Genomic DNA, 25255 nt, shown 5'->3' with positions numbered 1-25255 from the left:
ACTGCTGGGCCCCAGGTCTCTGCCAATCGGCATTAGCATGTCATCAGTATCAAGTGAGCAGCTATGTCAAACTACAGCTGTGCTAGTACAAAGTGCTAAACTCTTACCTCGACCCTTCGAGGCCTTCCTCAAATCCACACAGAAGGTGCTCCGTAACACCAATAAACACTTCTCTAGGCCCTTGATGATCTTCCATAGCACTTTCTGTCATTTAGCAAACTAAGCCTGTATGTTTAAAATCATGTTTACATCGGGATTCCTGGGTGGCTCAGTCGGTTAAGCATTTGCCTTCTGCTCAGGTCATGATCCCAGAGTCCTGGGATAGAGCCCTGTAGCAGGCTCCCTGCTCAATGGGAAGAGTCTGCTTCTCCCTCTGCCTGCTGCTCCCCCTGCTTGTGTTCACATGCACGCTCTCTCTGACAAATAAAATCTTTAAAAATAAATAAATAAAATCACTTTTCCGGGGCACCGGGGTGGCTCAGTGGGTTAAGCCGCTGCCTTCGGCTCAGGTCATGATCTCAGGGTCCTGGGATCGAGCCCCACATTGGGCTTTCTGCTCAGCAGGGAGCCTGCTTCCGCCTCTCTCACTCTCTGCCTACTTGTGACCTCTCTCTGTCAGGTAAATAAATAAAATCTTTAAAAATAAAATAAAATAAAATCACTTTTCCCTAAAACTTCCGTACAGTTTCCAAACAGCTTCTGGCATTAAAGTCTTCTCCACGCAGGATGGGAAGCATGAGAGCAAAGACTCCCACTGAACGAGGACACAGCTTCTCACCAGACCTGTTCCACTCACACACTGACCGCATGGTACATATTCAACACACTCTCAAAGGAATGCTTCACTGAACCAAGACGGAATCCCCACACACCCTAAACTCAATGATCAAGGTGCAACCAGATAAACTCTTTCTGAACAGTGTCTGAATAAGACTGTTTACGGGAAGAAATCATGTCTTGGGAGGTATGAGATTCATGTACCTGGATATTTTAACTGAGTTCAATATGGTCAAATACCTCCAAGGCCAGCAAGGAACCAAATCCTGGTGTAATATGCACGGCTCTTAAACGGAACACATGTTCTTCTGGGCATCTGAACTTAAAGACTTAGGATTTTAGGATTCCTAAGAGCTCAGCTCTTCACATTTTCATACTCCTTACACACTGTCTAACTACTAGACTGAAGAGCCCACTCCTGCACACTTGGCCACGACGCACAGAGTAATATATAAGGAGTGCTGTCTGAAGCCCCAAACAGGGCAAGACTGCTCTGGAGTGATTGCCCGTGGGTCTCAGAGCAACCCAGTGGCACCTTGCCCAAAGTCAGCATAGGGAGGGGAAACTCCACCACCATTAAATTGCAAATTGATGGATCATAAAAAATGCTGCTTGTGCTGAGGGCTGGCAAACTGATCTTTTGGTTTCCTTGACTTAAGCGGGAAGCCAAGAGAAAAACACAGTGGAGTGTTGGGAAGAAGTGTCTGGCCACAGATAAACGGGCAACAGCATGAAAAACAAAGCATACCAAAAAAAGGAAGTAAATAATCTCTAAATCCCTTCTGACTAGAAGTTTCTGAGTCTGGGAAATGACAGCCTGAAATACAGGAAGAAAAAAAAAACCACATGTTCAACCTCGCCGACAACCAAATAAAATGCAGATTTTGTTGTATGTAAGGAGGGTCATTCCGCACCAGTTATTTTATTAAAACAAAATTAAGAAAGAAAAAAATTAATAAAATCTAACAATGATGAGTCCTCTGGGAAGTTGGAACAATCATACATTACTGATGACAGAGTAAATTGGTATAGTCGTCTTGGAAAGAACTGGGCAATGTGTTTCAAGAGCATGAAATTATTCAAACCCTTTGGTAAGGCTTCCCACAGCTAAGAATGTATCCTAAGGAAATAGTTCAGATGAAAAGCATTCCATGCATGAAGCTGTTCACGGCAGCACTTGTTTCAAAGCAAAAGAGAAAGGGCCAGGTAAAGATAGAACAGCAAGCAGCTCCACACATCACAACCATCTGCAGACTTTTTGCAAAACTTAACATTTGCCCTCCTGATAAATCTATTGTCTAAGACTAGGAGAATGGTTAAATATGCTACATCAACCCAAAGGCATGGCCAGGAACCATTAAGGGGATTTTTTTATGGATAATGATGCTTAAATGGCCAATACATTTACTAGATGAAGCAGGAGGTGAGGAACAAAGATGTGGTGTCAGTGTGCCTACTTTGTTTTAAATATATGTAAGTGGCCAAGCACTGTAATTTGATACCCCAAAATAAAAACAGTGATTATGCTGGGGTGGCAGAGTTATCGGTAACTTTTTTTTTTCCCCTCCAGTGACCTTGGGAACACCGTCCATGATTGACTGTTTAAATATGTGACAACACGGGAAGGGAGAGAAGAGCAGGCAGGCCCACAAGACCTGTGATTGACGGCGCTGAGTCACAACAATTCTGGCAGAGCCAGAAACCCTCTGGGTGCTCAGCCCTCTTACAATCCTCTTATCACACGTGGAGAAACCAATGCCGAAAGGAAATGATTTGCCCAGGATCATAAGGCAAGATTAGAAGCCACTTCCTCTGCCTGCTCCTTTCTCTAGGAAGTGGAAGTGGGAAATGGGCACAAGTTCAAAGCCAGAAACAAAGGTGATGAAGTTGGTCTTGTCTGCAGAGCAATACAGCCCAAACGGGACCATAGCAGCACAGAGTCAAGAGCATGTCATCCATCCCTCAGCCAACAGCAGGACCCCAAGGTGACATGCAAGGTAGAAGAGTTTTATAAGGGACCTCGGTTATAAATTGCACACTAATAGAGAGCAGACAGCCAGCTAACCGCACTTGTATCCTCTCCTTCACGGGCAGACAGAATTAGTGCGTCGGCCCCAACATCAGACAATACAGTACCCCAGGAAAGCAAAATCCACAAATACATCTCTAGATCCTAAAGATGACAGTGGATATACCTAAGGAAAATCCAGGATGTTTGAATGAAAACTGCATACCTAAAATGATATACACAAAGCACTGTAAATAATCTCCCAAGAGTCTCCCCTGCCCTTCAGAAGAGGGGAAAAGTTCCCTGACTCCAGACTTTCTTCAGGTCAGCTTTTTACCAGCCTGTCTCCCATGATGGTGCCTTGTTCTGCCAGCACATTCAAGAAAAGGTAGTTTTATCTTAAATTCTAATGCATCAGACTAGCTTTCTTTTTAAACTATAATTATGTCGATAAAGGACTAGCCACATTTTGGGGAAATCCAAATGAAAAGGGCTTGGCATCTCTCTGAGGTTTTAACAGTTTAATGAGGTTGTCAGTGGTTTTCAAACTTAAGGGTGCAGCAGGATCACATGAAAGCCTTGTTAAAACACAGATGGCTGGGCCCCACTCCCAGAGTGTCAGAGTCAAGAGGTCTGCAGCCCATGCACCTGCATTTCCAACAAGGTCCCAGGTAATCTGCAGCTCCTGAATTGGGGAACCCACTTTGACAACCGCAGGCTCTGCCAAGACAAAAGCAGCATCCACTGCTTAGCACACACACCAGTCCCTCTTACGCCTCATCCATCAGCACAGGTGCCCAGCTGAGAAGGGGCCAAAAGATTAGCAAAACCCGAGAGGGGCTAGAAAGAAGCCTGCAGGGAGGTCAGACCTGCCCCTCCTCCAGAGCCTGGCCACAAGCCGTGGCACCCTTCTAGGCCCGTTGTTTTAATAAAACAAGACCATGGCAGGAACACAATCCAGGAGCACAGGAACACATTTGCCTACTGTGGGAAACCTCAAACAATATTCATTTAAATGATTCCATCCCTGGCAATGTAGTTTCGCCCCTTCTTAAACCCTATGATTAAAACAAAACAGAGTACCAGATGACAGAAACCCTTTAGTGGCTCAATTAATCAGAACAGAAGTCACCAATTACTGGCAGATAATAACTTTTATGTCCTACCTCCCCCTCATTTGGCAGCTCCTACCGTGTTCTAAACCTGAGCCCTTTCCAACTGGCCGCATGGGCCATCTTTTCTCTGCTCCTCTTTCACACCCTCGGCTTCTCTGAAAACAGGGAGGGGTTAAAAGGAAGGAGGGGAGAAAGAAAAAAACAAAAACAAAAACAAAAACAACAAGAAAACCCTGCTGAAGGCTGCCGGGGCGGAGATAGCAACACTAATTGCTCCCATTCTCTAGCTCCTCACGAGGCAGATTGCAGGGGCCTGCATCTCCGGAGAAAGCTCTTGTATCTTCGCGGCAGCTCTCAGCAGAGCAACTCAAGTGCCCTTAATTGTTTATGTTCTTAATGCAGAGCCTCTTGATGCATTCATTTTTAATAGCAGGCTTGAGTGTGGGGCCCATCAAAGAATGACAAAGCAACTCTATTCATTGGTTCCCTGTCCTGCAATGATGGTCTTTTGATTTATTTGCAAATGACAAGCTTGGCAGGCCCCACTTGAGGGTTGCCCTCATTTTTTTTTTTTTTTTTAAAGAATTCAGTTACATTTTCCAAGATGAAGTTGAGTCTGCAATGCTGTGTATTTGTGTAAAAATTTCCCCCTTCAGTTCCTTCTAATTAATGACTTAAATGTTTTGACCCAACTGTTGCCAAGCAGAGCATTTGGGCTTTAATTTGTCATTTTGGTAAAGATGCATCCTTGACAAAAGCATCGCAGCTGTTTCAAGGCCCAAATAGCACGTTTCCATTATTCAGAAACCCTTGTTATGGAGTTTAGCAAGTGCTGCTCACAGGAAATCCTACCGACTTGTCCCAGGATGGAAAAAGACAGCTTTTGGTAGCCTTAAAGGAAAATGCGCTGCTGCGCCACGGAACGTTTTCAAGACACGTCTGCGGGGTGAATCACAGAACACAACCATGAAGTCATTACCTATTGTTCTCAGAATGGCAAGAGAACAAGCCTCTTCTGGAACACACCCAGAGCAAGCCTACACCTTTCACCCTCTTCACAGGTCTTAGTCATTAGGGAGCTCATGAGAAATTAGATAATATCATACAATAGCAGGATTAGTGGGAGGAAAAGCAGACTACATCATCCTGGCACGAAGGCTAAAATTACAATCACGAAAATAAAATATGCCCATGTAAAGACAAAGACTGCATGGGAATATGCAAAAATCCCGTCACCTCCGAAAACCGGGTTGGATGAGACTGTTCCTTTTCAAAACGTGTAATCGTATTTTCCTTTCAATAAAATTATAAAAAAAACAAAATAGCCTTTCCTTTTCACTGTAGCTACCTTTTTGGCCTGTGTAACCACTCTTCAGTTAGGACTGACCTCTGACCGTCTACAGTCACTCTCTCTACATCTTCCCATCCTGACACAGCCGACAAGCAGCGCACACTACCTACGAAACACCAGTTACCTTTAGCTTTAACATTGACCATGGCCTCGTTCCCTGCATTTTGTTTAGAGATCACTGGATAAACAGCTGGGTGTGAGTATTTCCCGAACAGGTTGGAGTCTTTAGCCTATCCATATAGTGGGAGAGGAAACTCCTGCCTGGGGTCACCATTAGCCAGGGGTTCCCTTAGTTTATTTTACTTTATTATTTTATATCATTTCACTTCGTTTTTGAGAGCGAGCAAGAGCACGTGCATGCGAGGGGGTGGGGGAAGGAGGAGAGGGAGAGAGATTTTAAGCAGGCTCCATGCCCAGTGCGGAGCCTGATGCAGGGTTGGCTCTGACAACCCTGAGATCATGACCTGAGCCAAAATCAAGAGTTGAACGCTTACCCGACTGAGCCACCCAGGCGCCCTAAGGTTTCCCTAATTTTAAGAGCATGCTGCAGCTCAATCACCCACACACATGCAGGACAGCTGCGACTCTTCTTCCAAAGAAACTTCTTAAGCAAAGCAGCTACTCTACCGGGAGGCCTATGCCACCAGGGCCAGGTGGGAGAATGGCCACAAGTCAGATACACATTTGTGATGGTCAGAGCCCAAGGCAGAGCCTTCACAGCCCCAAACTCAGTCTCAATAAGAAGACACACTCTTCCCCTCATTCCCCACCAGCCACCACCCCTGGCCTTTAATGTTCCCAAGCTGAGCTACTGGAGAGGTGGTCCTTTGGGAAGGAAGACAAGGTTCCCGGCCTTCCCAGTTGGAACCTGGGATTCTCTTTTCAATCCACCTCTTGTGCCAAAAAGCCCACCAAGCTCCAGAATGCAGCAAGCACGGGGCATCGCAGGCTGGGAGCCACCAGGGTAGAAGAAGAGCTTGTGCATAATGAAATCAACAGTCAAGGGAAAAAAAAAATTATTGTCTTGAAAGCATCTCAGATCAGGATGAAAATGAAATGTGGGATGCTGGCACAAATTTTCAACGCATACTCCTTTTGCAAAAGCTTTTAAATATTTAGAAGACGGTAAGTACAAGGATTCTCGATGACAGACTTCACTGGTGTATTAAAGATTCACAGAGTATTTACTCAGCTATGCAGGCGGAGGCAAACGGGAATCTCATTTTAAATACAAATTAAATTACTTAAAACAAAACAAAAACAAAACAAAACAAAAAACCTTGATCATTGCATCACAATACAGTCCACAGAGAAATTGAAGCAACAGAAAAATACCAATTCTTCAAGATAATAATCAAACTACTTTCAGGGGGAAAAGGGAAAAAAAGTGTGCTGCATGAGGCAATTAATTAAGGGTTACATGGATTGGCCAAAAATATATATAATTAAAAGCATGTCAAAGAAAAGCCCGGAGTCCCCTTCTACCCAGTCATGCCAACTTATAATCTGAAAGTAATCCAGCGTTCCGAGGTTACTGTGCTGTCCAAGCTAGACTGCGGAAACATTACGTAGAAGGGAGAACAGCCAGAGCCATGACTGTGAGAATGAGTTATATACAAGCCATGGGACCCCAGAAGTTACCACTCCTGTAACTCACCCGTTCTTTGACAAGTGGACAAATCAATTAATGTGCTCCTGTGTGTTTTTAAAAAGCATCCCAGATACCCTTTCATTAATTATGTGGGTTTGGGACATGTCAATTCTCGTTTCCCACAGCAGCAGAAACCAAACTGAACCCCGTATTCTGTTACACTGGTTCCCACCGGGCTGGGCTGGCTCGATAATGTTGAGCTCCTTCTGGAAGAACAGAATAGACTTCCTGCCATTTGGACTGTGAAACACAGTAATCCACCAGGGAATAAAGGTCAATGTTGCACTTTTGGTCATTACTGAATCATTTGAGATGATCTGTGGTGAGGATGAGAGGAAAATCGAAGGCTGCGAGAACGCTGCAAATGGCCTGACCTCAGACCAATTTTCATCTCCATCTGTCTAACAGACATGTGGATAAAAGGCCCTCCCCTCCCTCCTTCTGGGCCACTCGGCTGTTTCCAAATCCGCGGCACAAGCCAGGAACCAGTTAAACAATACATTAATAAGGGGAAATAACCTTCTAAGCCCCAGACCAATGCTTACTCAGGTTTTAGGCCATCGGCTAAAGTTTGGAACACAATTTTTCCAGTCTGCAAGCAGTGCTGCAAAGTAGAAATTCTAAGGAATACAGAGAAATCATCTGCAGTGCAGGGGCATGTGCCAAAATCTCCTTGTTTATACATGCAAATATATGCATACTTACACCTCCGCCCCCCCCCCAAAGACAGCCACACAATCTCTATTACATCTGCTAGCACACACACAAAGGGAAGCAGCAGCAGTTTCAGAAACTGCATGCTGCTATGAAATAAATCTTTTTTTTTCCAAGTGTCCAATTAATGCTGCTTAATCATTATTAAGGCACTTCAATCCTTAAATACAAAATATTCCTGGGAACCCAGAGCCTAATGATCATTTAAGCCATGGAATTAATGTTAACGTCCTGACTTTATACTAATACTCCCCTTCACTGGTTTGGCGGAGCTACTTTTTAAGGTAACACTGCACCATATATAAGTTTAGGCCCCCACAGTATATCAATGTCAAACAACATCGTGTCAAGCTAAGATTCAATTCAGGTAAGTGCCACTGCCAAATTTTCTTGTTCCCAGACGGGCTTTAAGATTATTTTATTGCTTAAAATTTAATTTGTTCCAACTCGTGTCTCCATGACAACGTTGGCTAACCCTGCAAATCATTTGGGTAATTGGATATCTTATCTTTCTATTGCTCTCAAATCGAATGATTCTGCTAGAATTGTAACAGCCAATCAAATTTACAGTCCTCCTGAGTAATAGACTTGGAAAAGTAGCCACATTCATCTCCTCTTTACAGCCATATTAACCAGTATGCGACAAACAGTAGAATCTGGTCTTCAAACTATACTCCAAATTATAAATGGTGTCAATACCAATATTCTCACAGTGCAAAGCCTACTCAAAAGCTCCTTCCCTTTTATACTGTTTTAATTTGAGAAGCAACAATTGGTACTCATTCCATACAAAGCCTGAGCAATTTCAGTACTTTGAGGGAAATTGACAAGAGTGCTCATCAGAAAAAAGAAAACTGGGTGCATCTGGCTCAGCGGGTTAAGCCTCTGCCTTTGGCTCATGTCATGATCCCACGATCCGGAAGTTGAGCCCCACATCAGGCTCCCTGCTCAGCGGGAAGCCTGCTCCCCCCGCCCCCGCCTGCCTCTCTGCCTACTTGTGATGGCTCTCTGTTAAATAAATAAATAAAATATTTGGGGGGGGGCGGGAATCACAGCTTGGCGGGGGGGATTTGACCTTGTATAAAATAGTGACGAAAGCCATGGCTACCCAATAGTATCCTAGCGTACTGACATTGACTTGTCTGGGTTCCTTGGGTGGGAAAGCCATATTTGATGCATTCGTCAAAAAATAAGAATGAATACAGATTCAACAACTAGCTCAAAAACTTCTGTACCCTGAGAGAAAGCCACATCACCAAAATATGACACCTCTTTGTACTTCATTAAATGTAGGAATATCACAACATCAAGTGTAAGACAATTATGGAATACTGACTTCTTATGAGATGCAAAAGCCAGCAATATTCATCCTGAGTTAGTGGTGTGCTTCTGGCCTTTGGTCAGCTGAAAAGTACAGAAGTTGGATACATTTCCGAGGTCCAAGTCCAATCTTCTCAGTAGCTATGCACGGAGCCTGGCTCTGCGGGCGGGAGCTCACAGCCCAGGCACTGCCGAAGAGCCAGCGGCTCACAAATGGAAAAGGCTCCAGAACCCTGGCCAAATGGCAGGCGCATGGGTTGTCGAGAACCTTGTGCTTCCCCTACAGACATGTGGGACTTAAGATCGCTTCTCAAGCTCAGCACAAGGAGACAGTAACGTGGGGCTGCTCTGCACACAGATGTCAGCAGGCTGCCAAGACTTGCAGCAAGTGTGAGAGCAGGTACTGGCACAATTTGTCTGAACACAATTTGAGCTGTGCCCTCCTCCATCCCAAATGCTTATGACGACATCCAAAAAGTTTCTACAGCACCTATAGCATCGTGCATGATGGGAAGAGCCAAACACCTAAACTTCTAGTGTGTCTAATCCCAATGCCTCTGCTTTTCTCCCCTGTGCATTTTTTTTTATAAGATTTTTTATTTGAGAGACAGAAAGTGAGAGAGAGCACAAAGCAAGGGGAGAGGCAGCAGGTGAGGGAGAAGCAGACTCCCCACTAAGCAAGGAGCCTGATTCAGGGTTTGATCCCAGGACTATGACCTAAGCTGAAGGCAGACACCCAACTGACTGAGCCACCCAGTGACCTACCCTATACATTTTTTTTTTCTTGCTCCCCCAGACATTAGCACAAAGCAGCAGCTGGACTGTGACCCTCCACAAAGATCTCAAGCCCATGGAGGACATGGAGAATGTAACACAAGTATCTACTCAAACTTCTACATAGCATTTTACAGGTTCCCACAGCTACAAGGAAAATGGTCTGTCTGTATTCCTCACTGAGGCTGGAGACTTCTTCCTTCTCTCACCAAGCAACAACTTCACCTGGCAATTCTCACCTAGCTTTTTTCAGGATAACAAAGCCTCTCTTTCGATTAAGAACTGGATTTTTGGGCTCCTGGGTGGCTCAGTGGGTTAAGCCGCTGCCTTCGGCTCAGGTCATGATCTCAGGGTCCTGGGATGGAGTCCCGCATCAGGCTCTCTGCTCAGCGGGGAGCCTGCTTCCTCCTCTATCTCTCTCTGCCTGCCTCTCTGCCTACTTGTGATCTCTGTCTGTCAAAAAAAAAAAAAAAAAAAAAACCTGGATTTTTCCACATTAAAATAAAAAAATAAAAATAAAAATGCACCTCTCTTCCTTTCATTCTGCCAAAACTCACGTCCACAAAATGAATCAAATCCTCTTTGTTGCTCCTCTATCCCCTTAAATGAAAGAACTCAACGTACCTGTTTTCACTGGTAGTCCTATTAACTACTTAGGGCTGTTGCCTTCTAAAGGCACATTTTGCTGTCTGGCCTAAAGAAGACATTTTAATTCCTCTAGACTCCTTGGAAAACAAGAGGCTCCCAATAGGTGATTTAAAAAAATAAATAAATAAATAAAAAGACAAGAAAAGAAAGTTTCCTTCTGAGCCTAAAGATAAATGCTTCAGATCTTAGAAGGAAATAAATAAAAACCTTTGTATTTCAGGGGCAATAATGAGAAGTGAATAATGCAGATGTAGGGAGGAAGGAAGCTGCTGGGCTTGGAAAAACAAGATGGGAGCCTGGCCTTTAATTCCAGCAGCCATCTCATCTGCTGGATACAGTCTTGTATGGAAGCAGCAGGACAGTCTTAAAGGGACCAATAATATATTTGGATAATCGATTTCCAGAACAAGTATCCTTCCCTCGGGGTGCCCAAGCGCCAGGCAGCAATGTAACCGCACTGGACTGAAAAACTCACTTACTCCTGATAACTGCCCTATATGGAGTGGGTGCTGTTGCCATCCCCTAACCTACTAACCTACTAGGTGAGGAGGAATGATTAATATCCATACAAAAGGAGGCTGGAAGGATTTACAGACAGCTCCTAGGGCACATGGGTACTCAGTGGACAGGAGCTGACTGCTCACTCTGATGTCCCCCATCAGCTTACTCTACAATAATCAGCCCAAGAAGCTGACTTTTGAAATCCGAAGAGCTGAAAGAGACAACGGGTACATGGGCCAAGAGAGCCGGCACCTGTAGCTACAGGCCGCTCGCAGACCAGAGGAGGGTACCCTTCCTCTGCCCCAGCGGCCCACCCCTTTATTCTCTCCATTCCAGACCAAGATGCAGATCAATGTTAAGACCTCCTTCCCTAAACTGAACTCGACCTTTTTATTTTCGCTCACTAATCCATAGAAGCCTTTCAAATGGCACAAATAAAGGCGGCTGCATTTTGTTCTCTAAATCAATTTTCTCCCCAGCCATCAACTAGATGTTCCTGCACAGAGAAAGAACAGCCCTTCCCTTCTAATTCAAAAATCCATACTGCCATTGCCCTTGCAAACTGCTAAACAAGCAGTATCGGCAAGTCACTTGTGTTCTGTAATATATTTACTGCAAATCCCAACGGCTCACCCTTAATGCAGTTTTCTATTGTGTCTGTGCGTGTCAATACACTGGCTGGTCACCTTACTTGTAAGAGGCTCTGACCGGCTGTTTGCTCAAGGCATCAAGAGGGCGCCTAGGAGAGACAAAGCCTGTTGCTCCTGGAGGGCTCAGCCTTGGAGAGCCTCCTCCTCACGCTGGGGCCCTCAAAGAGGTTTTGTCTTCGGGCACTTCACATCCCTGTACCACCCACACCGCCTCCAAGGCCAACTTAAAAACTCTCCAAAAGGACAGTTTCCATACGTCCAAAGTTCTAAATCAGAGTCCTTTGGCACAGTTTTTTCCCAGTTTCCTAACAACAACATTAAAACTGTTCCCTGCTCAGAGAATATGCTGGTGGCATCTTAAAGGTACACACTGTGAAGGACCAAAAAGGAGGAAAGCGTGGTTGGGGGCAGGTGGAGGGGAGCCTGCTTTTCTGTTAAGTGCAAATCTCTGCTATAAGGTACAGCTGAAAAAGCAAGCCCCCTAACACCATGTACTACAACCATGCCAAAACACAAAGGGCGAAGTCTAGGAGGAAAAGTGCTGTAAAATGCCGTAAACACCTGTTGAGATGGAATTCTTAAAATGTACCTGGAGAAAAGCCCTCCTTTGAGTGTCAGTCTAAAATGGGGTTGGGAGCTAACAAAAGGCCTGGCCCAAGTTCCCCAGAATTATTTTCTCACTTCTTCAATAGGGGGAGGGGAGTAAAAGCTCTACATTAAAATATGTGACAGGCAGATCCTGGGATTGCACAGGTGAGAACAGCGTGAGTGTTCACTTTTTAGAAAGGCTTTTTTTTTTTTTAAAGATTTCATTTATTTATTTGACAGACAGAGATCACAAGTAGGCAGAGAAGCAGACAGGGGTATGGGGGAAGCAGGCTCCCCCCAATGCGGTGCTTGAACCCCGGACCCTGGGACCATGACCTGAGCCAAAGGCAGAGGCTTTAAACCACTGAGCCATCCAGGCACCCCAGGTGTTCACTTTTTATTTCCTTCTGTTTTTCCATGTATTTGAAATTCTTCCTAGTAACATGTTTGGTGGGGCAAAGGAACTGTGTAAAGACTAAAAGTAAATAATCTAGGGGTATGATCCTGATTATTAAGAAATCTGGCAACTCAGTCAAGTTAAGTATCTTTATACTTAACGCATGACGAGATGACTTACCCACAACTCTGTTTCGGGGCTGTGGTGGTCCTGAGGAGACCAGCAGCAGCCCCAGGGCCAGTGATGTGTGCACACACTGTTGGCACAGAAACCCAGGCCTCTCAACACACTACTTCTGTCTTCGTTCTTTCTTCAGTACCAACCCGAATATGGCACTATAATTAAACTCCCCATAAGGAAGCCTCCGTGGATATTCTGACTATAAGTCATTTGTCCAAAAGAAAAACTGAGCAAAAGTGGTTCTACAAGAACTGAAGTCCTATTAAAACATCTAGTGAAGGACTGCCTGGGTGGCTCGGTGGGTTAAAGCCTCTGCCTTTGGCTCAGGTCATGATCCCAGGGGTCCTGGGATTGAGCCCCAGCCCCACATTAGGCTCCCCTCAGCAGGAAGCCTGCTTCCTCCTCTCTCTCTGCCTGCCTCTCTACCTACTTGTGATCCCTGTCTGTCAAATAAATAAATAAAATCTTTAAAAACAAAACAAAACAAACATCTAGTGAAATCAAGCAGATTTCATTCTTAATTTCAGCATCAGAATCCAGCCTGGTACTCTCGGCTCAAGTTTCTCATCTGGATTCCACGAATTTACTGAAGGATCTTAAGATGTCCCAAATGGCCAAAATTGTTGGGCAAAGATATCCTGGTGTCTAAAAATGTGTGGGATTTTTTTGCCCAGCAACTTCCACCTGATTTTCATATGGATTCAAGATCCAAAATGAGTACAACTACCACTCTTTTAAGAAGCACATTAAACACTACCTAACAAGTACCACTCTGTCCAACCCATTGGGAAGGGTACAGAGTAAGTATCAAATATAAGCTTTGAGCAGACTGCAGCCTAGCTGGAGTAACAAAAGATACACATGAAAAATCATTATTATAGAAGTTGGAGAAAAACTCAGTGATGTGATAGGCTCCCATTGGAGAGGTCATGGAAGACCTTAAAGTAAACAGGAACCATCGTTATTTGAACTGGACCTTGAAGGATAGTGAGAAAGGCCATGTGAACTGGACAAAAACAGAAAAAGAAAACAGAAAAATGCACAACATATTTTAGGCAGGAAGAAGAGACTCACTGGCTGGTGTGAGGGAGGAAGACAGAGGTGACTAAGTAAGACTGGCAAGGACAGTACTCAGGTGCAAACACAATACTGTGAGTGATACGTACAGGGGCCACCACTGGAGCAAAAACTCAAAATCAGGATGAACAGACACACCAGCCTGCCCAAAGACCCAAACCCCAAAAGGGGTTTTGTATTCACCACTATAAAAGACGCTCCCATTCTGGGGCTGGAGCTCCAAGCGTTTGGATGTAGGCTGCTGGTCTTTGGAATGTGTATACCCAGCAGCCGCACAGGACATGCCAGTAGGGTGTGTGGAGGAGGTGAGAACTTTTATTTAACCTCTCTACTGACAATATCTATTTATTACAAATGGATATAATATGTTAATACACAATACTCTGATAACTAATAAATTTGTATGCAAACAAGTCTAGTGATATATTTTCTTTTCTTTTTTTAAAAGATTTTATTTATTTGACAGAGAGAGAGAGAGAGATCACCTGTAGGTAGAGAGGCAGGCTGGGGGGGGGGGGGCGGGGCGCGGGCTGTGTGTGAAGCAGGCTCCCTGCTGAGCAGAACCCCCCCCCCCATGCGGGACTTGATCCCAGAACCCTGAGATCATGACCTGAGCCAAAGATAGAGGCTTGACCCACTGAGCCACCCAGGTGCCCCAGTGATAAATTTTCAAGCTTTTCACAGACAGATTTCACAAAATACCATGGGCAGACTAATAATTTAGTTAGATCAATAAGAGCACCAATAACATCAAACCCAGCATGTCTTCAAGAGTTCCACAAATGGCGTGATTTGGACATTCAAGTTCAAACACACTTACATTCTCAAAAACTGATTCCACTTCGTCAAGTAAATAATGAAAATCTAATAAGTACAAACCAGGACAGTACAAACAATTGTACACACACCTCTACCTTTCTGGCGTATGCAGGTATACACACACCACACTTAACAGCACTCTTCTCTTTCTGGCAGATAAGAAAATAAATTCAATGGATGGAATCCTCAGAGTCTATTTTTTCCTCCCCGTCTTCTCCTTATACCCAAAATGACTGTCACCCTACCCTTTTCTGGCTAATATTTCTGATCAAAGAATCACTAAGTAGCAAATAAAACTTCAAGAAAAACGAAAAGATTTGTTTGTTATGCCCACTGTGAGAACGTGCCGGGGAAGGGCCTGAACACTGGGCTCACAGTTGCTTTCAAGTTGCTTTGAAGCAGTCAAACAGAATTAAACTTAGTAATCATTAAAAACTGAAATGTGAAATAATGAAATACAGGTTTGTAAAAAATCAGTTACTCGATAAAACTTGTGTCAACATTTCTTGAAGTTTCATGAAATGCATGCCACATAGGTGGTCTCTAAATGATTCAGTAAACATTACAGTTTTGCAAACAATTTTAGAAACCATTTTCTGCTAAAGCCAAATGATAATAATACACAAAATACCTTAATTTGTTAAAATTTCATTGTCAATTTTTTTTTCCTTTTTCAAATCAAACCATGCCTCAGAAAAAAATTAGAAAATCTCGCCCACACCTGAGTGCCCACACCTACATCTACACACGCTCTAACTTAAAACACAAAACCACAGGGCGCCTGGGTGGCTCAGTGGGTTAAAGCCTCTGCCTTCAGCTCAGGTCATGGTCCCAGGGTCCTGGGATCAAGCCCCGCATTGGGCTTTCTGCTAGGCAGGGAGCCTGCTTCCCTCTCTCTTTTTGCCTGCCTCTCTGCCTGCTTGTGATCTCTGTCAGATAAATAAATAAATTCTTAAAAAAACAAACAAAAAAACCCCACAAAACCACAGTCACAGAGCAATCCTGGGACACATTTCATATTACAAAACTCACCAATCACATTGGGGAGGACTGTTCTCGATCTGTAAATGCCTACTCTTGTCAAATAAGCCTACCTATAAAAACAACTGCCTAAAATTTAATTAGAAACCATTATACCAAGTATTCCACACTTAAGGTACTAGTTCTGAACATCTCAGTTTTTGAAAATCTGAATTAAGAGTAAGCAAATAGGGATGGGGCGATAGGATAGGGACGATCGAGCCAACTGAAGCCTATCAGAAGCCCAGTTTCTTAGTTTCCTCCAATGTAATCCACTCCTGAAGACCACAAACATTTAACAATAGAAGAGCAAACACTCAGATCTATGGAAACCTAAAATGGCTCCATGAGCCAATAACTGAATGTATCGTTCGTTTAACTACCACACAAGATGATTTATTTAAATATTTGCTAAAGGAACAGATTCTTTTTGTGTTTCTTAATAAACACTATTTGGAAAAATAGCTTAAACCCTCTGGTCAAAGACTACTTAAAGGACACAGACAGGCACTGGGTTTTGAATACTGGTGGGGGTTCAGTCAAGAGGGACAATTCTCCTCTCCTCAGAGAAGCCATATTGAGAACCTACCTAGTCTAACCCCTCATTTTACAAGGAGGGAAACTGATGCCCAGGCAACTAGTCAGTGACTCACCCAGTCACTAATCAAAGTCGCCTAAATAAGAGACCTCAGTGAACTGTATTTCACACCAAGGTCCATCCTAAAGATCACATATTCTGTGCCTCATAGAGCTTTTTGGCATTAGTTTTGAATTTAAAAATTTTTTTTTTTTTTTTTTATCTTAAGGACTATGTTTTTTGACCCCTGCCTTTAATTCTGTGCCCGAGGCAAGGCATCCCTGACCTCACCCAAGTCTCGGCTCTGAATAGAAACCATGACTGAGCCAACTGTTGAAGGGGTCGGGTAGGGTGACAGAAAGTAGGGAGGAATCGTCTGTGCTGCTGGCTGATAAAAAACAAAGGCTAATCTTGAGCCTCAAAATCTGTGTTCTCAATACACAGGGACCTTTATCTTTTCACTGAAGCTCGTGAAGGGCAGGCCTGGCTAATGAAGTCAAGTTGGGGACCACTCCAATCTTGATGACAGCTAGTCCCTTTGTATTACAAGGTAATTAACACCTGATGGAGCTTAACTCTAAGTGAAAGTACTCCAGCTACATCTTTTCCCATTCTGAGACTTGGGCTTGGGGGCAAAAAAAAAAAAAAAATCTCAAAGTGAGAAACTGTAGATGGAAAACACACGTGGTTAAAGAGCAGGAAGAAAGGTAAGACTTGCAGACAAATAGTAAGAGTCACATCTAAGGGATTAACCTGCAGGTGAACCCCTAACAGTTCCACCTAAGCACTTTAAAAACACTACCAGAGGACAATTTATTTTTTAAGGGAAACTTTAAAGCACACATCAAAACTGTGAAAGCGGTTTCACTCCAAAATTTACGTGGTCTGAGACACCGTGCTGGCTGAAACATCACATGGGCCTTGGTTATGTTAAGCTCTTATCTGTCTCTCTTTCCCCTCTCCTTCCCCACCTTACAACCAGCACTGCGGAATACGTCTTTGCTTCCACAGCTAGTCCTTTCATTTATTTTTAAATTCTTGGCCGCCCTGGAGAGCCCCGAGTGCTCACTCTGGCCGCTCTTCAGAAGAATAGAGGCACAGAGAGACAAAGTGACTGATCACACTCACTGTGCCCTGGGTCTCAACTAGGTTTCCTGACAACAGTTCCCAATTTTCTTTTGTTCTTAGACATATTTTAACCTTGCCGATAGTAGTGCTCGGTTGGCTACGACTTTCTACCTACCCATGGCTGTGACTTCCACAGGCCAGTCAGTACTGCCAATTTTCACAAATCCTTAGAACACACATCTAGCCCTGACATGATTGTGTATCATGAAGTTGTCAGCACAGGGAGGAAGCAAGAGAGAAACACAGCCAGGCCGCCTGGGTTACCACACACGAGCACAAAGTTGATTCTACCACTGGCCTCATACCAGCAGGGGGCTGGGTAAATTAAAGCAGCACTGAATTCTAGGGACCAGGTGACCCTAACTCCAGCTTCAGCAGAAACTTGACCTTGACAAATCGCGGACTCTGAACCCATGCCCACAGCCACAGGCAGAGCAAAACACCTACTCTATCTACCTCTTAAGCGCTGTACAAATTCATGCCACAAAAGACATCTTAAGTCATGGCTTCATCAGCATCCTGAGGAGATACACAAGTGGAATAAATAAGGCTTCTGTACGTATTTACAGTGCATCTTGTTCCAAAAATATCAAATGAGGTCATACACCACACCACATGACAGAAAACAAAACCTGAAAGATCACACTGCCAAACACACCAGGCACAGCCCTCAAAACAACCAGACTCACGTTCACCTGCTGTTTTGTAACGCACCCTAATGCTCTGGTGGCATCAGAACTTCCTTGAGCTTCATGAGCTGTCTCTACCTCTCCTGGAGAGAGATACCTAGAGTTTGGTATCTGAATGTCAAACATTAATAATGTGTGGAGAGAGATGTACAGGCAGAGATCTAGAAAATACTGAAATAAAAACAAAGAAAAACAAAGGAACCACTGTTTTGTTTTGCTTTTTAAGATTTTATTTATTTATTTATTTTGAGAGCGTCTGTGTGCATGTGTGGGGGAGGGGCAAAGGGAGAGAGAATCTCAAGTAGACTCCCCACTGAGCAAGGAGCCCGAAGACAGGAGCTCAATCCCAGGATGCTGATACCATGGCCTGAATCAAAACCAAGAGTTGGACGCTTAACCAACTGAGTCACCCAGGCACCCCTACCCAATTCCACCCCCCCAAAATCCTGTCTCAGTGCTACAGTAAAAAAAATTAAGTACCCATTACCATCCATAGTACATGGACTTTTCAGTAACCAGCCACATATGGGAGCAGAGAAAGTGAGGGGAAGGCTTATCAGGAAGTGTTGACACAACATAAACATGGACCGTGGGCACCAAACCAAGTAAGGAAACCACAATTATACCATTCTTGATTTGGACGCGCTTCCACTTTAAAATTTCCAGACGGAAAAGTCGGTGGTGAGATGTGACACTGAAAATCTCTACAACTCCCTCCTTCCACAAACCCGCTGAAAGGTGGGGACAGGGAGTGGTCATCACACTGCAGACAAATCTTAACATTAAAGCTCTCTCCATGGAAAGTCTCCCCATCACTGCATTTTTTTTCAGTAACAAAGATGTTGTCAGAAATGACAATTTTTTGTGTCCCCTGATGATGCCTTGCTAGCATTCGGTTATAAGCCATAAAGCAGGACTAATTTCAGCCTGTCAGGAGTCTCGCTAATGCCCAGTTTCCCCCCAGAGAGAATTCCTGTCAAATCTAATGAGAGCTCCAAAGGCCCTCTCTACAATATAATGAGCACTTAGGCCATGCTGGTGATCAGGCGGCAAAAAGCATCAATTTGAGCCTGGCTACACCCTGGGGGCCAGACGTCACCAGTTTTAATAAGAATTATGATTACTAGCTGCACCAAATGCCTCCTCAGAACTTATTATTAATGTGTGACATTCAGAAGGATGTTTTTCAAATGTAAGGCCACTTTAAACTGAATTACAGCACTGCTTTGCACACCACTCTAGTTAAGGGTCTGTCAGCATTTACAATATAAACTAAATTTCAGGGGGCTTAATACCCTACTATGAAGAACATGGCATCTCTGAGCCTTTCACATTTTTCAAATTACTGAGCCAATTATACACAGCATATTATTAATGCATACTGGCTCATGGATGGACAATATTACCCACAAAAGCCCAATAGTGTATAGAAACTCATTAGAAACCTATTTTCTCACCATAGGGCTCCTGACCCTCTTCGCCTCTTCTTCCCTTTTCCTACTCGATGAAGAAGAGGTCATGTAACCATTGTAACCTACAGGAACCCAGAAGAATTACACACCTCCTTTAACTCCCCAATAAATCCCGTACCAGCACACAGCATCACACGGAGGTGGCGTTTCCTTGTAAGAGTTGAAGTCATTAAATCCTTTGAGTTTCTAACTTTAAGAAAAAGCTCAGTCTCCTCTTACCCTTCCAGACTCCTTGTTAACAAAATATGTGCCTTTGGGGTAACTTTAAAAAAAAAACAATGTGACAGGTTACAAACCTTTCACCCAGTTTATTTGCATAATTCATTTAAATAACCAGAGATCTTCTGGCCAGGGTACTATCAACAAGTTACAACTGCCTCCATCAGGCACTAGCCATTAAAACACACACAAAAAAACAAAGGCACAAACCAATGTAATCTAGGCTACCAATTTTGCAAATCGGAATAAAATCAGCATTTTTAAAGGCCCAATTATATTATCAATGAAAGGTCCTGAACCTAACTGTCCCTTTCCAACCATATCTGAGAACAGATCTAATGGACATGACTTAACATTATGAAATCTATGATGAATTAAAAATCAAAGAGTGTGGAGTTACAAAAGCAGAATTCAACTCTGAAACACACTTGCTTAATGAAAGTCTTTGAATATAAGGAAGATCTGAAGGCTGAACTAATCAATTTCTCCACTGTGCCCCAGCCGGTCAGCCATGCTCTTTAATTTAATGAAACAAGGGTTTGAGATGAAATAGCACATATACATCAAGTAAGAATTGTATTGTTGCACTTTGAAATGTGTCCAACTGTGCAACTTCATCTGATGATAATTTTTTAAGAGGCAATCGATTTCTAAAAGACTTATTGTACCAGCGTCTTGATGAAAAAGTGAATGTCAGCATATCTCCAGAATACTTACACCCTGCCATTAATGCTTTCTTTGGCAGACAATGACTACTCAATCGAGGGTCCTCTGGGCTGAGCAATCATTTAGCTTTTCTTCTCTTACGAGGTCCTTAGTGCCTTGTTCCAGCTCAATACTCTTTTTATACACCATTATAGTAGCCATAAGTGTGAATTTTATGGGAACTTGCAAACTTATAGTCATAGCTAGAGCTTTCCAGTCACTAATCTTTTCATGCTTTTAAAACCACTAGGACTGAAGCAACTCGCAACATATGCTGTGCCCATAAAAGAATGCTTTTTTACCTCCAAATCTACATCAACTGAGAAATCTTCCAAAACGATGTTTGCTAATAAGCCACTAATCCTGAGTGTCACTTTATGCAACCCCAAAGCATGAAGAAAACCCCACAGTTAGTCATGTATGACGTTTAACCTGCTAAAGGAACTCCTGAATATCGTCCTTGCCCTGCAGAACCACACTGCTGTCCAAACCAGGAAAAACACCAAGCTTTTCTGAAGTGCAGAACCCTACGGGATACCCAAATCTTTCAAGAGGAGAATAAATCTACCCAGGTGGAAAAGTCAACTTAGAGACTCAATTCCTATCATCCTAGAAACCGGTTGGTTCACATTTCCAAAGCACCTCTCTTCTAGTCATTTAAAGATTCTGTAATTGTCAAGAAGCATCCCTTCAGCAAAATACTACCACCAACTCACAGGAAGGGAAACCAAGGCAAGAAAATGGCATACAAATCCCCGTCCACCCCCAACCAACTGAGGACAAAGCCAATTCTGTGGAATCATTTCAACTGGAGATTTAACTGAAGCTTACCTGTTTATGCATTTCTATGTTTAATCCATATGACATTTCATAATACTGCAAAAAAAAAAATCAAGCATTTCGTTAACTCACGTTTTGCAATATTAGGAACACATATTTGCTAATCTTACATAAAAAGACGAAAAGTCTAATCTCTGATACCTACCATCACATAGTGCCTCTGCATTTCTGTCTTTTCACTTGCCAGTTTCTCGCATTCCAATTTAAGGCTACAAAAACAAAACAGGCAACTTAATGTAAACATTATGTCACTTGTTTTAACATCTGCCTCACATATTTGCACTTCAAGTAAAAACACAGACCAATTTAGAAAAGCCATAAACTATCTAGGTAAACATGCAAAAGCTTTGTCCTTGCATTTAATAGGGAAAGGGGTTCAGGTGACCAGTACAGGGTCTTCATTACCTACTATTCTCTTTCTTCTTGGTGCATACCTGGTCAGGTGCCAAGAATGAAAAATCTGTCAAAACCTCTGATCTACACAGAAGACTGGTTTCTCCTCCTGCTCATCTGTTCACTCCTACTTCCCCGCACCAGTCTGCTCCTTTGGACTCCACTAAAATCTGGCTTTGGCACAATTTCCAGCATCAGACAGAGGCTGTCCCATTTCTGCCAACTCAATCTCTAGGTTTGAAAACCACTTGTAAAGTTACTTCTGCAATTGTTGGTCCCTTTTAAAATCTTCAGTTTTTAAATCCCTGCCAAAATATGTGAAGTAGCTACTGCAATAAAGTGGGTTGAAGTCCTCTCTGCTTGGTAAACACAGTGTGGGCAGGTATGCCTCAAGTTCCAGAGATTATTCTCTTCAAGCAGACAAAAGTTCAATAATCAGAAAAACCTCTGACAAAATAAGAAAATTCACACCCAAGCATCTGTGTGCTTGTTCTCAAGCATGACAAAAATAAAAACTGTCATTACACAGTTATTTCTTAGCTCTAATCAGGGAAGGCTTCATAGGAACAAGGGAAGGAACTAACATTTCTGGAAAACACACTATGGACAGGATGCTTTACAACGCTCTTCATTTACAAACCTTTTGAAGTAGGTCTCATTAGATGAAGAGACCAAACCTGTATGTATATAAAGGAAACTCCAGTCCCCTGTCCTGCCCAAACCAACCCAGTGCCACACCAAAGCAGTGGTGCTTTCCCTACACCTATCCACATTCCTCTTCACCACCAATGATGGGCACAGCTAACAGCATCGAGCCTTCCATAATGGACTTTGCCTCAGACAACACAATCCTCTAGTATGGCAAAGTGATTTCAACACTGGTTCTGCCTCCCTAAATCTGCACTCCGGGGCTGGGGCATCGACTGAACCAAGGTTTCAGCTCAGCCTGTTGCGAAATAAATAAACGAAGTGCAAATATTGACGGTTCTCGTGCAACTCCTAAATACTCAAAAGAAAAAGAAGAAGAAAAAAAAAAGGACTCCCTGGAACAGCAGCAAACGGGCAAAAGGGAAACAATGGTAGGAGGAGGAGACTACAGCGGAGGCGGCCCGGGAAGAACCTGGAAAGGGGGTAACATGAATGACAGGTCTTAACTGCGACTCCACACGCCACCGCCTGGACGCAAGTACTAAGTACAGCCGCCACAGCCACCAGGCTGGGCGAGGAGGGGCCGGGGCTGCTCCCGGGCTACCTCACGCCCCACGCCGCCGGACACGCACCTGTGATATTGGGCCTGCAGGAACTGGAATTCCTCTTTAATCCGGTCCAGGGACTCCGGGATAGTGAACTTGAAGGGCTGGCCTGCAGCCTGGTGTGGCGTCTGGGGGGCGACCGGCGAGGGGAACCGAGGGACAGGGATGCAGGTAGATAGATAGAACAGGAAGTCAGAGGCCGGAGAAGTGGGTGGGACATAAACAAAAAATAAAGTTAGCAGTGGCGGAAAACCGAGCCCTGAACTCGAGTTTGCTCTGCACTTTATACGGGGAGAAATCGGCCCCTGGCCCTGTCTGGAGCCTCCAAAGAGATTCCGTGCCTTCTCCGTGCTCCAGGGCGGGTCGCTTGGTACGTGCTCCCGGGTCACCGGCTGGAGGGACAGGGGATCCCCGGCGGCCAGGGAAGACCAGGCCAAATAGTCGTCGTAGCCACCGCCCCCTCCCCACCAGGGCGATAATGACCCCGGGGATCAGAGAAGAAAAACAACTCCCTAACGCTCCCCGTTCCCAGAGTCGCCAGGGCCACCTCCAGGCGCGCCGGAACGGGGGCCGCATTGACATGTAAATAGGCGAGACGGGAAACAAAGGGGGGGGGCGCCCTACCCGTCTCGGCGGGGAGAAGGGGTGAGGAGGAGGGGAAGGGGGTAAGCTGTCGCTACTGGAAAGAAACCCCAGCCTCCCCGGGCGCCCTCGCCCGCCTTGTCTAGACGTCAATTCGGAGGGGGCCCAGAGTAAAAGGGAAAAATTGAGTTTCAGTTCACTCTCCACCCCGGGAGGGAGGGTCCGAGACCTCCCCAGCCCTGCATCCATACAGGTTGGGGGGAGGGATCCTCCACAAGGTAGAAGACACCCGTCTCCCTACAGCACTGGGAGAGCGCCTATCCCCACCCCACCCCCACCCCACTCCACTGCCCCTCCACCCAGCACCCTGACGCGCCTCACCGGGTGCCGGCTCTGCGGGAACATCGCTCTGACGGCGGCCGTAGCTCTGTTTCTGGGCAACTCAATTCTCCGCTCAATTTCCAACTTTAATCCCGCCGAGGAAAATTAAGCCGAGAAACCAGGCAGAAACCGGGAGCGCTGGCAAGCGCGCTGGCCACGCACGCAAGCGCGCTCGGCGGGGCGCACCGGCCACTCGGTGCCGGGCTGCTCCTTCTCCCGCCGGTGCGGGTTCCTTCGCTCAGGGCCACATCGCGGGGCACCCGGGGCCCAGCTGCACCAAAACCCGCACGATGACGCCGGCGCCCAAGATGAGGGCGCGGGGGCTGTGATCCAACCCGCCGGCCTCCGCTGCCCCGGCGGGGAGGTGAGCGCGCGGAGACTCCGGCCGCGCTCCCCTCGGCGATCCCCGTACACGGCACCCGTCCCGAGCAAACAAATCCAGGCGAGCTGCTTTCCTTCGTTCTTCTCCCGGTCCGCCTCCTCTCCGGGTTTTCCCCCGCGGCGAGGTGCAGGTGGCCCGGCGCCCCCAGCTAACCCCTCACAAACAAACCTGGAGACGTTCGGGACCGAGTGCAGCGGATCAGGGCAGCGCCTTCAGCCAGGCGCTGGGAGGCGGTGAGGAGCGAGGTCCGGGCGGCGGAGGTTCCGCGCCTGGCACTCCGCAGCCTCAGCCCGGGCGGAGGAGCGCGGGATGACGACGAGGCGGGGAAAGTGCGGAGGGCGCGCCGGGAGGCGGCTTGGCACGCCCCGTGCGACCGACGCTCGGTGTTCTCCGCGGTTGCACAAACCCTCCTGGCCCGGCGGGGCTACACCAAGAAAGGCAGTCCCGCAGCCGCCCGCTGCTCCTCAAGCCCGGGACGCATCCGGGCGCCGCGCCCCGCGCGCACCCGCCCCGCACGGCCCGCCCGGCCGCTCCGGACTCTTCCTCCAAGCCCCTTCCTGGGCCCTCTTTCTTTCCTTCCCTTCGTCTGCCTCTCCGCAAAGGGCGCTCCAGCCCGCTGCAAAGTTCTCTCACGACCCGGGGGGCGACATCCACGAGATGGGGCGGGAGGGGGGAGGAGGAAGCAGGAGTGCGCTCCGCCGCTCGGCCTCCCTACCCGGCGGGCAAACTCCGCGGACAGGTCCGGAGTAGTCGCGGCGGGGGTTAAGTCGCCGCGGGCCGGCGGAGGTCCGGGCTGGTGGCACGGGTCCCGCCCGGACGTGGGAGGGTGGGGGTGGCGCAGTCGGCTGCTTCGGGGACGCGGGGCACAGGGTACTCGCCGCTGCTGCTGCTCCTGCAGCCGCCGCTCCCGCCGCCGCCGCCCGCGCCTCTCGCGCCGGTTACATTAACACGCGGTTTCACACTCCGGAGCTAACCAGCGCCGGCCCCGCCCAGCCCCGCGCGGGCGGGGGGCGGGAGCGCAGAGCCGGCGGGGGACGTGGGTCC

At 45.9% G+C, this 25255-nt stretch overlaps 1 protein-coding gene across 2 annotated transcripts in view; it reads right to left on the bottom strand.

The window, feature by feature from the left end:
- Positions 1-25220, bottom strand: part of TLE1 (TLE family member 1, transcriptional corepressor) — an 87745-nt gene extending 62525 nt beyond the window's left edge. Inside the window, exons 1-4 of one of the 2 annotated variants that reach the window (XM_004778656.3) lie at positions 23830-25220; positions 22894-22994; positions 21366-21429; positions 21212-21256 (exon numbers count right to left, since the gene is read on the bottom strand). In XM_004778656.3, coding sequence (XP_004778713.1) covers positions 21212-21256; positions 21366-21429; positions 22894-22994; positions 23830-23853 — 234 coding nt within the window. In that variant the 5' untranslated portion in view covers positions 23854-25220. The remainder of the gene's footprint in view (positions 1-21211; positions 21257-21365; positions 21430-22893; positions 22995-23829) is intronic. The other variant, XM_004778657.3, reaches the window with a different exon arrangement.
- Between the last annotated feature and the right edge of the window lie 35 nt (positions 25221-25255).

The sequence above is a fragment of the Mustela putorius genome, unplaced genomic scaffold (genome assembly GCF_011764305.1).
Source record: "Mustela putorius furo isolate JIRA1106 unplaced genomic scaffold, ASM1176430v1.1 tig00000854_pilon_pilon_pilon, whole genome shotgun sequence".
Taxonomy (NCBI): Eukaryota; Metazoa; Chordata; class Mammalia; order Carnivora; family Mustelidae; genus Mustela; species Mustela putorius.
Note: the sequence above shows the minus strand (reverse complement) of the source record. Positions and strands in the feature narration are given on the sequence as shown.